This window comes from Triturus cristatus, chromosome 4_2 (assembly GCF_964204655.1).
Source record: "Triturus cristatus chromosome 4_2, aTriCri1.1, whole genome shotgun sequence".
NCBI lineage: Eukaryota > Metazoa > Chordata > Amphibia > Caudata > Salamandridae > Triturus > Triturus cristatus.
In genome coordinates this window covers 806513846-806528305 of record NC_140586.1, presented here as the reverse complement: position 1 = coordinate 806528305, position 14460 = coordinate 806513846, and the positions used below count along the sequence as shown (strand labels likewise).

The following is a 14460-nucleotide window of genomic DNA, read 5'->3' as shown; positions in this document are numbered from 1 at the left end:
ATCTTAGTTACTAAACTCCTTTCAACCCCCATCTGCTTAGCGACAAAGCATTCCCTCCAGAATGTGGGTGCCAATTAAGATAAAATGCATGCTTTAAATAGAGATGAAAACGTTGAACTCTCCTCTACTAACCCTTTCTTAGGGTTGCCATCCTGCTCAATATCAGCAAGACAGCAGGTCTCCAATCCTTGGCTTCTCCTTTACAAGTCATTAAATGCGATATTAAATCTGCTCACCCAATTGGCCAAAGCACATAAATCAAGAACCTGAAAACATTGTGATATTATAGCTCAGGACTGGAAATACAGGGTGCTGCAAACAGGGCAGGTGCTGGCACTTTCATGTGCCCACATTTCTCGCAAGAGCTTGCAATGGTCACACTCATCTACTGTAGAGCAGAGAACAATTAAACAACAAGCAGGTCCGTAGGAAGTGCATAATTATCTTCATACCTTGCGCTATACTGCACTACACGCTGTAAAGCTGCTCTATAGTGCAAATGTGTGCATAATACATACGTACAATTCTTTTAAAGAAAATCAGATTGAATGTTCCTTGCACTTATCCAGTAGCCGTCAAATGAAAAAACAGACATGCAAGATATTTGCACCTATAGGTTGGGACGTGACCAAAGTTCAATCATTTACTGAGAAGGCATAGAGTGTGGGAAATTGTACATTTCTTCCAGCAATAAACGGGAGCGCTATGTGTCTGCAAACAAGAAAGAAAAGGGATCAACTGTCTAGGCAGGTGAAAGAACGGGAGGGAATACATCAGCACACAGGGGCCCCAAGAACTTGGTAGCAATGGACCACCGCTCGAGCTCAACCAGCCAGCATTGACCTTGACAGAGCTGAATATGCGGCACTAAGTCTACGCCATGCCATTTACATTAGGGGCGACAAGGGAGGCCACCTCCTAAACAACAGGCTACGCACTCAGCAACAGAAGATGGACATCCATTCGGGGGCACAGATCACAGACGAGGTCACTATTGCGGATTCATTTAAAGACTTCTATGCAGACCTATACACTGGTTAACGTCTGGCCATGCGGAATGGTACCTCATACCTTGCTGATTCATACACATCTCCCCTCACATCCGACCAACTAGCCTCGCTTGATCAGGAGATCAGAGTGGAGGAGGTAATTTCAGCAATCTCTCGACAACAGACTTTGAAGTCTCCAGCCCCGATGGCTGCCCATCTATATTCCATAAAAGATTCTGTCATGCCCTTGCCCAACTCCTAACATGGCTCTTCAACCCCTTCTCGGCCCCCACAGCCATTCCTCCCTCCATGCGGATGGCCCTGGTGGTGGTCATCCCCAAGCCTGGTAAAGATAGGCATTGATGAGGCTCATACCACCCAATCTCCTTACTGAATGTCGACCTAAAATTGTTAACCTCTATCTTGGTGTCCAGGCTGGGCCCCTGTATGCCGTCCATAATAGACCCGTCTCAGGCAGGCTTTATCCCCCAACTCCAGTCACGCAATAACACTAAGCGAGTGCTACATATCATATAGAGAAGGCTTTATGCTCCCAGAAGTATATGCTGCTAGCTATCGACGACGAGAAGGCCTTTGACAGGGTGCATTAGCCTTTTATGGAACAAATCCTTGCCCACTTCAACATAACTGGGAAAGTTCAGGTCGTGGTTTCTCAACTGTTATCACCTTCCCACAGAGTTGTCAGGGTGAATGGCTGCATTTCTGCTCCCTTTGCCATTGGTAGGGGGACTTGGCAGGGGTGTCTCCTGTACCCCTGCTGTTCACCTCTACATGTACCTCTGGCCCAGAGAGTTTGCGACAATCCTAACAACTTTGGGACCACTTTTGGTGGGGGCAACATAAGATCAGCCTATACGCCGATTATGTGTTGGCAACACGGGACAACCCGGCGACGTCCCTCCCGGCGTTCATGACCGAGCTAGAGACATTTGGAATCACCTTGGAATTCCGAGTTATTGCCCCCTGAACTCAAAGCCCATCTTGCTGCACAATTCCCTATTCAATAGACAAAGTCGACCGTCACTTACTTGGAGACCCAGCTGGCCTCCATTGTCCAGGCAACCTCACTCCTTAACTATAAATCTTTATACTGTCACCTCAAGGCTGAATTGGCCCGATGGATATCCCACACGATTTCATAGCTGGGTAGACTCACTGTCACTCCACACACGCAGTTTAAATCCAGGTGCACCGTTTTTTAATCCTGGCAGCGAGGACTTACAAATAAAGCAACAATTTAGTTCTCTCTAGCTAGTTTTATCATCACTTCACCCACATTTTTTCTTTCTTTGCACTGCGACCTCACCCACACCACAGATCTCATTTGGTGGATTTAGAAAATCCAGTTAGAGCAGATATAAAAACATCCCTGTGCTCCTCCCTCTCAGTGAGGGGGGTTGTAGCCCTCAGAGGAACTAGGTTTTTCCTCAGGGAGGAGAATCCCAAATGATGAAGCATGCCACCATAGGTGGGTGAGGGATTTCGTCATAAAGGGATTTCTCCCCCAGCTATTACTGCTGGGATACTCTCAGTGCCACTTTTTTTGTCTTTGTCCTCCAGTGCAGATAACTCAGACCCAAGGATTTTTGTTGTTTCGTTGCATAGACTCACAGTCATTAAAATGAGCATTTTGCCCAAAATCCTGTATCTGTTTCAAACGCTTCCCCTAGCTCCCCCGAAAGGGACGATTCACAAATTATAATCTGAACTGCACCAATTTGTCTCAGCTTGGAAACGACCCTGAATGAAGAAAGAGGTTAGCTACTTACCTGCAGGTGCAGGGGGACTTGGGACACCGAACCACCAGGCAACCCAATTAAGGTATCTAGTCCAATAAATCCGGGATGACACTGGCTCTTTCAGGATTGAGAAGTTGCCGGCACTTAACTTAGGAAGATTCCCTTTCTGAAGAAACCGCACAGACCCCGGTATATCTCACTCCAATCACAAGAGTAACCAAGGAGGCCTGTGACCAGTGTAGCACTGGGTATAGTCTATCTTGCTTCCCCTCTCCCTTGACGCCTCTACTCAATAACCCGGACTTCCTACCAGGCAATAACTCCAAGGGATACTCCAGATGGCGCCAATTTTCCTGCCACTCGGCGGGACATATGATGGATGAGGAAGAGGTGATCTCCTTCACACAACTACACGCAGACTATGCTATTCCCGAGACAGAGCGATTGCACTACTGGCAACTACGTCACTGGCTTTTACATCCTGACAAGATGGCTGTGCAGAGACATCTCACCCCATATGAAAAATGGCTGGTTTCTAAAACACCTGACAGGTGACTGATCTAATCTCTCCTCACCCAACCCTCCAGGCATATCTATAAATCCAATCATGTTCACTGGTAAAAAGAACTGGGGAGACACCAGACTAGTTAGGAGTTGGAAGATATATATTACAGGGCCCGCCATACCACATTTAGATGAACACAGAATTCAGATGCTGTATCTAATGACTTGTGGAACATTTAATTAGAAAAAGTATCTTTAGCCGGTCTTTATTCTAAATCCTTGTTTACACTGTATATATTCTCACCTGTAATTCTCATCGCCTTATCTATTCACGAGCACTCTTATCTACACTGACTTTCCACTCACTGTGGAGCAACTGTGTCACATGAATTAATGTGCCTTGAAATGATTAATGAATATTTTATATAAACAAACTTGATACCAATGTCTTAAAGTGTTTTGAAATCCGTGATATCGGGTGCTAAGTAATACATGATTTGAATAATTCCTGTTGGTACTAACTGTTTTCTGTACCAAATTTCACCCAGGTCCTATGGCCTACTGGGCTGCTCCATTGTTTTGTAATGGTCCTGAAAACATACCAGCCTCTGATGTACTCGCTAACTGGTCTCTGCCACTTGGGACACTGTTCTGACCTCCTAGGGTGAGAGACTTTTGCTCTAGAGACCTTGAACAAAGGCCTGTCCAGGAAGAGGGTGCAACACCCCCTCCCACAGAATTACCTGCGGATTACACTCCGTAGGTCGGCAAGCTTCAAAGAGCTGCCGCCTTTGGAATTTTGATTTGTCTCTCCTCACAGAAGAGGGAGACGCCCCCCCCTTAGCATGTTCTCTAGTTAGGTGTAGTCTGTTCTCGTCTCAGTCAATCTGTTCAGCCACACTAACAGGATATCATTTTATCTGGAAAAATGTGAGAATGCTGGGTGGTCGTCATTTTGCAGATCCCTGCAGGATCTGTAACTTTGCCTCACAGACAATGTCAAATTGTAGCGACCTTTTGAGGTTTGACGGGGATTCTGGGTAGGAAAAGGTCATGAGATCCACACCACCCTGAACTCCCCTGGGTGTCTAGTTTTCAGACATGTCTAGGTTCAGTAGGTTTTGTGTGGCAAGATAGTAGAACATGTGTTTTTATTAATTGAATTTCCCACTTTTTATGGATTCCCCAGCCAGTGTGCAAGAAAGAACATTTTGAAAAATGCCCTCAATCACATGATAGAATGGGTATATCCAAATTCAGAGTTGCACAAATATCACTGTTCCTAGGCTTAACATTTTAGGTACATTTAGAAAACGCACAATGGCCTGCATACCCATTTTTCATTTATTAGATTTTACCATACGAATCAATGCCTAGTTTTCACAAAATAAAACTTAAAAGTCTACATATCCCTGTGGCCAGAATGGTATGACAGATGTGACCGTATATTACTGTTGTAAATCGAGATTAAAACAGTCCGCTATTTCAATGATTAGTCTTTTGGGGGTAAACCCATGAGCAGATCTAGACAAATTACTCCTTGCTGAGTTCCGAATGTTTTCAGAAATGTATAGCTTTGCGGGTTCACCATGTGGTTTAACACTTGCTTGCTTACACGGCAAACAGCAAGTAGGAAGTCAGAAAATAGGAGGGAAAAAAAAAAAAACGACAAACATGTAGAAAAATTGCAAAATAGAACGTTTTTAATTTTTTTTACAGCTTTGCCTGTTCAGAAAGCTAGGAGAATGGTGATCTTAGTACAACAAATTTCGTGTTGATGCCACTTTTAGTATAAAAATACACTTTCTTGCCAGCACTTCTCTCCATTTTTCCAAAAAATGAAACCTGAAAATGTTGCTATATTTTGCTATGTTCTCGGTTTTCCCCAAGAGAATCCACAACACCCTGAGGTTCATTAGTATCCCCCAAATGTGGTTGAAAACAAAATCCAAATTTGGCATGAATATCTTTTGTAGAAAAAAAAGACAAAAGGCTTAATCACAATGTGTTGTAAACTTTAAAAAAAAGGGGAAAAAAAGGGCTCCGCACTGTGTTGGGGGTGTTTGAGGAGAGTCTCAGGTGTTAAACTCTTAAGGGAGATGTTGGCCTTAATTCCATGCATTTACTAACTTACCTGGGGCTGCTGACTTACAGATGGAGTGTTGCACTTGCTCAGCTTACCTTTACAGTGAATATCAGAATGCGTCCACGAGCCACCATGTTGATGAAAAGAACCATTGCTTCATCCTCATGAGGGGAGTAAGTATCAAACACCCGCTTTGCCATTACGTGACCCTACATAATTTTCAAAACACAGTGCATTGGTAATCAGAACTATGCACTTACTTTTCCTTAAACCAAAAACACCATTAAATATAAACAATACATTAACGAAGGATAGAATGGAGTAAGCTATTCATTACGATTTAACACGGCTATTAGGATAAAATGTCAAACAAGATAGTTTGAAAGACAAGTTTGGAATGTAAAGTTTTAAAAACAATAGTTTGAAAAATGTTTGAAAATAAAATGGGAGCCGAAAAATGTGAATATAAATTACGCATTTGAAATTGCAATACTTTAGTGTGATTAGATTTAACTAGGCACAGGGTAACGTTTAGGTTATGAATAACGGTTAGGATCAAAAGTTGGGTTATGGTACAAATTAAGCTTCTGGCTAAACCCTTGACTAGGGTGAGTTGGAAATGTGGGCTAAGTTTAGGCTTAGTGTTACAGCTAGAGATAAGCATGAGTTAAATGCGGATATTTGCATTAGGAGTGAAAATTCGGGGAAGGGGCCTAACTGCTTGGGGTAAGTGGTTGGGTTTGCATTAATGCTGGTTATTGTGCTTTAGAGCATGAATGATTCCCTTAAGCGGCATTTGAAACGTTTTGATTTCAAACTATTTGCCTGGTACATGGACAGTGTTAAAATTCAGAGCATAGAGGACAGATGGTGAAGAGAGCTCTTGTGACGGCAAAGTGTGTGTGGTTTTTATTAACTTCACACCTTATGAAAGAATAATATGCGTAAATCCTATATTCTGGGAAGGGTCCAAAAGCACTATGAACAGTTTTTTTTAAATGACGAATGTCAGCATGTTTTCTGCGTTTACTTCAAAGCGCTTGAAAGTATCCAGTAATTACCAAATTAAGACATTCAACATGGTTTACGAGAATTACAGATAAAAAACAGTCTCTCAGGGTCTAAGGTTGAGTGGTAAGCGGTCAATTACTGAGTACAGTTCATTACATGTATTATGTCTGGTAAATCACTAAAACAGCAAGGGAGTGCATTCAAAGCCAATTTGAAATCTCACTATGGAATAAACATCTCAGGGTTGAAGACTGCATAAATTAAAAAACTTCAGATTAAAAATTAATCTTTAAAATTGAATGTATTTTTTAAATTGATTGATGTACAATTAAGGAACAATAAGTACACAGCAAAAGAAACAAATATTTAAATGCACACTTTACGTATGTACTGATGGTTCCAGAAAAGTTTTGAAGAGGGAGGGTGATGCTGCCAACATTTGAAATGCAAGGATAAAATTATATCTTAAGGTTGAAAGACACCAATTCTGATTTTTAACAGCATGGTTATATCCTTTTAAACCATGGGTATAGTTTTTGAACCAGAGTTTTTTGTATCTGGTAATATACATATATAATAGAAGTCAGCTGTTTTTCTTGGGCTCTTGTGGTTTGGCAATGCTGGTGGCATGGCCAACCAGTAAGATATCCACTACTTCCTTGTGGTACGAGTACCTGCTTTATTACTAAAAAACAACTTCCAGTGTTCCACTAGACTGGCAGCTGTTTCTAAAGTACATTAAGAATGCCTGGTGGTACAAGGAAAGAAACAGAACAGAACTGTAAAAGCTACGATAAAGTGTTCAGTCATGAGACATGTAAAGTCAGTTGGGCTCAGGTGCTAGGGAATGTGTGAGGATCTAGAATCTAGTAGGTGAATATTATCAACAATATAAAAAACAATATATAGGACTCACTATAAATGAGTTAGAGGAAAGCCTATGATCATATTGGTGGTATGGATAATTTGGGTAAGTGAAATTAAGATTATTTATTTCAAAATGTTTTTCATATGGCATACTTTATATTTTAGGACAAAAATTAATGAGAAGAAATGGTATAGGATTTAAAAACAATTGAAAAGAAACTGTTGGAATAAATTCAAATATATAAAATTAATTTCGGAATATAGGTATAGTTTTATAATAGTATTTGTGCATTAAATACAAGCAGAACATATATAAACATATGAATGTATTTGGAAAGATACTTTAAATTGAAAAAAGTAAACCGTAATTTCTCCACCAAAACTTCGTGGAAAAAAGCGCATCTTGCAGTCTATACCAGAAATCCAATTAATAATACTGCTACCGTACTAGTTGTTTTGCTCAATTTGCTCTACATAATGATGCTTTGAGGTCACTATTAAAATGTATTTTCAAGTATATGTGGATAACCTCTACACAAAAAACTACCAAGTGCAAGGACAATAAAAATAAATAGATCCAATTCTATAAAATGGCTTTCTGGATGTGAAGGACTGCCATACCAAAAGACTCCCCAATATCTGAGAAACCAAACTTATAAAACATTATTGAATAAAAAAATAACAAAATAAAACACTTACTGTAGCTTGATTTAGGACAATCACATGAATTCCTCGTCCTTGTTCATGAGCCTCGTCTTCCAAGACCTACAAAAGTTTCAGAACAGTTAGATCTCTCCTGCAGGACTGTCAGCGTTCAGTGCCTTCTTAAATAGCACTCTATAAGCCTGTAAAGACTGCCAATGGTTGATGAAAAAGGAGTCAGAAATGTACAGCTGCAATCCATATCGCGTGCAAAAGACTACCATGTACACGTTAATTAGTGCTGAAGAAACTGGATTCTTCTTTTCAATATGGTTAGGGTTTTGAAGCAACAAGAATTCCCAACAGAAACACTGATCATTGTTCAATATTTCACATATTTTCACTGGGAGTCTGTGCGAGTACAGGTTTATATATGTAGCACATTTAAGAACGATTTGCTACCATTGCGATTCTGCATTAAATGTCAATGCAACAACGCTCTATGGGGCAGTGCTCACCTACCTCACCAGACTAATCCCATTATAGAGGCAAGCTAGAAACCCAAAGTCAGCGGAAGGATCATCTATTTATCTTAGTAACTAAAATAAAAAATGTGCATAGGCATTCCCTTTATCTTAAATTATTCACCTGGAGTTCTAACATGGATGCAAGACTGCACTGATTTTTGCAAATTGACAAAAGAGTAACATACAGTCTACATAGTTTGGCAGCAGCCATTTAACATTTTACGTTTCTTTAGGTTTCCAGTTCCAGGAAAATAAGGATTGCTTCCAAAATTTCTATTTTAAGAGTGTGCCTGTTTGGACGCTCTAAATCATGCTCTTGTTATTTTCTAGTAAGAAAGATGGAAGCAGTGGCTGAGCCCAATATATTCTTGTAGAAAGAGTAAGGTACATTCCATTTCAACTCTCACCCACAAAAGCTTGTTTCACTCCATGAGCACAGCCAGAACTGGTAGATGAGAATCAGTTGAAATTCACTCTTAATACAAATCTATTTCAGGCGATAGCCTAATCTCCCAAGACAGAGATTACACTTGGTTGCCCGCATAGGCCCTCCTTTAAAGGAGAACTAAAACCAGGGTAAATCTCAGGACAGAAAGTGTTACAGCACAGCATTACTTCGATACAAAGCTATGTGTTGGATAAATGTGAAATATCTTGCAGTTACTTCATATGTTGTGTTCATTTCCACTCTGACAGAGAGGTTTGCTCGGTATCAGTTTAAATAAATATTAATAGCAGAAATGTGTCCTACTCGGGTGTGACATTAATGCAGAGAGCTAAATGTAACCACGGCACGAGCATTCCCTTTTGTAAGATGAGGCATAAGGGACGTTTGAAACATTCTCTTTGACGAAGGCATGGCATATTTATGGGCAGCCTCAGCAGAGATGTGTCCAATCTGTCGAGCCTTCTGGGAGTGTGGACTCCTTTTACTCTCAATCAATGTAGTTGGTGCAAAACAGACCTCAAGACCAGATAAACTGGTCCACAGACCAGTCCAACAATGAAAATTTGGTATTCTTAAAGCCTTTCTTTCTGCCGGTCTTTTATTTGCATAGCCAAGGAGCTATGATTGACACAGACATATTTTAAACCGCATCAAACAGCTTATAGGCTATAGGGAAAAAATGTATATACATTTTCATGAATGGTATTACTAGTAGAACACACTTACTGTTGTGCCATCCACTGCCACATACACCTTTGATCGGCTGGAGTAGACCTCAATGTCCAGAACCTTTCTTCCTCGGGCTGGATGTCGAGGAGCCTCCATATTTTGTGCCACTTCATCTAATCAGAATATGGGGAGAAATTATATGAAAAGATGATTTTGCAGACGTGCTCACACTTGGACAATACACGCGAGGGCTTTAAGTGCAGAAGGACAGTCAACAGAGGGAAACAGAAAATGGAGGGTGTTAATTACTGCTGAAGCAAAGATAGGACCGGGTGAGGTTTAAAAATGGGAGAGGGGTGGGAATGTTACATGAACCATTAACTTTAGTGTGTCGTTAAAATAGATCATAGTTATCAGTGTGAATCTTTATCAATAAAAGCAAGTGAAGGTTCAGGGTTGCAGGTTTTCAAAGCAACCATCGTGATAACCTTCAGATTGCTTCCCCGATCCACCAAAGACATTGTGGGGTGCAAGCGAGTTAATCTTCACTACCAGCACTGTATGGCTTGGGTTGTATGCGTCAGCCATCTTATCTGATGGGGAGCCCCTCAGATCCAAAGGAGCCCAACTGGACTCTGGAGTCTATCCCCGCATCCAAGATAGTCATGCATCAACGTTATGAGAAGGAGTAATCTTAGACGATGCTTTAGGACAACATAATGGGGTGTGCCAGCCAGAGAAAGAGGCAATATTTCAAAGTTCAGCACATGGTTACAAGAGAGAGCCAAAGGTGGCAGAGGATGTAGAGCTGGGGATGAGGATTCAGTGACAGGCAGGGGATACCCCAGTGAGGAGCAGAAATTGAAGACACCATTGCTCCATCTGCCCTCCGTATCTTAGAACCTGGATCGCTCATGTTTGCTGTCAGCTGTGGCAGAGGCGAACTCCTTTGCTTAATGCTGCTAAAGAAAACGTAACCACCAACAACAGGTTCAGCTTTAAAGTTAGGGTGTTCAAGGAGGCTGACCTAAACATGACAAAGGATGCTGACCCAAAGCACCTCTATGTGCATTTTTTGATGTTCAAGAGAGGAGGTGTGGCAGACAGCAAGACCTAAAAACAATGCAAAACGTGTGCATAAATGAAGTGAGGGGATTGTTTCAAGTGTTTACCACTGTGAGTCAACGTATAATTTACAAGGGTCACTGAGACACGTGCTAATCATTAACCTAGCTACTATTGATTTCTGATTAAGAACAGACTTTGCTGGTTAAACTGCACAGACACTGTCAAGCCTCCACGAATATGCATTACCAAAATTCTCATTTCATGTGTTAAATTAAACCTCTGCAAAAATATAAACCCATATGCACGAGTCATTTATTGGCAATAATCTGTTTGAAAGGGACACCTTTAATGGTCCATCTTAGGTGCTCATATAATTAGGATTTGGAAGCAGCAGTGTAAGAAAGTGCCCCTTTTTTACATGGTAACCCTACGTTTTGCTTGGTATTTGATGCAATTTTGAATGAAAGGCACTGCTAACCAGGTCCTTAGTGCCATTGCCCTTCCCAAAAATAAGGTAACTGTTCCATTGTACCCTAATTGGCAAGACCTTTAGCACCTCTGTAAGTCCCTAGTAAATGGTACCCCTGGTACCTAGGGCATGGGTACTAAAGAGGGTCCCTAAAAGCTGAAGTATGTATTGTGCCACACTAAGAGACCCACCACCAAACTCATGCAGACTACCACTGCGTACAGAATGAAATGGTGCAAGCCAGTGTGAAATTAAGACATTGCACGCACCCTGTGTGCCATGCCCACAGACACTGCATACAATATATGTAAATCACTCCTACAACATAGCCCTAAGGCAGGATGCATTATATTATGTTTCATACAGGTGCCCTGGTATAGGCTCGGGTAGTAAACAGACCTTTCAGCTATATATCCCCTGCCATTACACTACATAACTGTTCTTGGTACTGACCTTTTACCTAGTAATGGTACTGCTTAAATGATATGGGGTTTTCTCCGAAAACTAGCCTCATTCATTATGCATGAGGGTTGTTGTAATCTCAGCACGACTACCATCTTCTGCATAATAACTATGTATAAGGGTCTTTCCTTCCGTCATCCTAGTCAGACATGACACAGCAAGGTAGATCGCCTGAGGGTACCACTTTGGGTATATAAACACCATTATCTTTGCTGAAGCAGGGAGAGGAGAAAAAGGACTTCCATGCTGACACACTGACGCAAGACGCTGAGGTCCCTGCATGCAGACACTCTGGTCTGACATCCCTCACGGGGTGTCCATTCCGAGACCAAGATTGGGTCCGACAGTCTCTCACTTCAGGTAATGGGGTTGGCTTTATCCTAGGGGGATTCTTGGCTCTACATCTACATACATGCTAGGTACATCTAGTTAGGGTCACATCGTAGGAGTACGCGTTATTATTGTCATGTTCTTATATGCTTGCATATATTCATTGTTTTATCACGATGGTAGGAATCTACCATCCTTTTTACTCTGTTGGTGCTTGTAATCATTTATATCTGTTTCGGTCTTATGGTTGTTTCAACACACCTACTTTTCATGAGAATGACACTGGTTTAATAAATGCTTATTGAAAACTTGTGCTGCCCGGCTGGGGGGGGTTCACTTGCCTGCTGTTGTGGATCGCAACTGGGCCTCCCCCCGCCCCACCCTCAATAAACATCCGGCAGGGAGAAGAGGAGAGACAGCCAAGAGCCTTGCTGGGCCCTGCGCGGCCATTTTGTTACTTTGCTAAGACGTGCTTCGCGGAGCAGCCCATGCGTTGGCAGAGTGGTGAGCGCTGCCTGCGCGTCCATGGTCTGGGTGAGTTATTGTTTCCGGCTTCACATAAAGCGCTTTCCCTATCCTAGCCATTGTATTGAGCTTGCTCCGCTGCCCTGCCTGGGAGTTAGCAAAGCTACCGGCGAGACTGGATTCTTCCTGCTCCTCTGCCTTCGCGGTCAGCTTGGCAGCGCACTCTGACACGCTGGTATAGTCGGCTAGAGAGTGGTGCAAGATCAGCACCACTTTGATGCGTGAGTAAGCAGCATACAGCCCCTCTCCTTAAGGACTAAGTTCGGTGCATCATTACCATTGCTGGAAAGTTCTAAAGGCCGTAATTTGGAACTGTAGTGAATGCCACCTGACTGTCGGCGCCACGGTGGGAGGCCGCGGGTCTCTTTCATACACTGAGATATCACTGGAACACATACTAGCTCTGAAGCCATGGGGAAAGTGGATAAGACACAACCCAAGCTCCACTTCGGGCAAAGGAAATCCAGATTCCGAGAGCAGTCCCTGGAGGAGGGCCTGAATGCTCACGTTAAGACGCCAGAACCTGCGGACGGTGATCTACGCCCCATTTTGGCCACAATGCAAAAGAGCTTATCCACCAGCGACAGTAAAATAGATTCCTTGGCCTATTGTATGGACCGGGTGAAAGAACGTATGGACAAGGCGGCGGAGAGGCTGGATATGGCGGAACGTAGAGTTACGGAAGTGGAGGAAGCCCAGACAGAAATGGACTCAGACCATAAGCAGATGGAAAAACTGCTGCTCATTCTGCATGACAAGGCGGAAGACCTTGAAGCTCAGTCTCGAAGTAACATCCGAATTACGGGTCTTTCGGAGTCCACAAATGTGGGGAACATGGAATTATTTGTAGAGGAGCTCCTGGTGACACTGCTGGGCCGCGACATGTTCTTTCCAATGTTTGTGGTAGAACGTGCGCATCGCTTGCTAGGCCCGCGACCACAGGCGGTAGCAGCGCCGAGGCCCATCATCGCCAAACTGCTAAATTACAGAGACGCTGCACTGAAAGTGGCTCGGGAGAAGCAAACACTACACTACTAGGGATCAGCCATTTCGCTCTATCCGGACTTCACGCTCAGGAGGCACGTAGACAATTTGCACCCCTCAAGAAGCAACTGCGGGAACAAAATTTGGATTATGCCATGTTGTATCCGGCTCGTCTCTGAGTGAACAGATAGGGACGCTCTCGTATCTTCACGGACCCTAAATCCTTGCAGAAAGCTTTGAAGGAATGGTCAAAGGACAGATCGCACAGCAATGAACTGTCAGCCCATGAGGGAGCGATTGGTGGAAGCCTGGATGACAAAGATTAATTGCTGGGACACTTTATCTACCAGATAAGATGGTTTATTATGATGATGGGGGACTGTAATAACCCTGTGAATTTTGTCTCGATGACCGTGTCGAGGGGGAGAGGTGTTCTTGGCGTGCTACAGTTAGTTGAGATTTGCATGCTAATGTCATAAGAAGCTATATGTGTCTACTGAGCTATTGGTCTGATGCACAATCTGTGCTAGATGGTGGACAGAATAGGAGTTCAACTCACGAGTGTTTATAGTTAGCGGGCACAGGCAACATCTGCCCACGTGTGTGAACCACACCATGGAGTATTATAGCTTTTGTTTGTTGTTCAGTATAGTCATTGGTGATTTGTTTTATTTTCCTGATGCAGAGGGTTTCGTAAGGGGACATCGCCATAGCAGAGTTGGGGGAATGTATGGTGGGGGGGCACAGAGACTTAACAAATGTTTTACTTTCATGGCAGAGCAAACAGTTTCTGCTCAAGTGTTGCTTACTTGCTCATATATATACTAGTACAGAGTGGCATCCTAGCATACGCACTGGTCGCAGAATGGCACAGAAACAAACTTACATGGCACAGACACAAACTAGTAAGATTAATATTATGACCTGGAATGTCTGCGGCCTAAACGATTATAGGAAGCTGAGAAAGGTCCTGTCATACCGTGCTAGGCACCACATTGATATCGCACTACTGCAGGATTCGCATTTACCTCTCAATAACAGAATGCTTAACAGCAGAGGGCTGCAGGGAAATACGCATGCAGCGGGATTCACTTCTCATGCTCGTGGCGTTATAACTTG

General features: G+C 42.7%; 1 protein-coding gene across 1 annotated transcript in view; it reads right to left on the bottom strand.

Moving 5' to 3' along the window:
* POMGNT1 (protein O-linked mannose N-acetylglucosaminyltransferase 1 (beta 1,2-)) overlaps positions 1-14460 on the bottom strand; it is a 344012-nt gene that overhangs the window by 231280 nt on the left and 98272 nt on the right. The window contains exons 3-5 of the mRNA XM_085602754.1: positions 9561-9676; positions 7917-7982; positions 5435-5548 (exon numbers count right to left, since the gene is read on the bottom strand). Of these exons, the coding sequence (XP_085458880.1) occupies positions 5435-5548; positions 7917-7982; positions 9561-9676 (296 nt within the window). The remainder of the gene's footprint in view (positions 1-5434; positions 5549-7916; positions 7983-9560; positions 9677-14460) is intronic.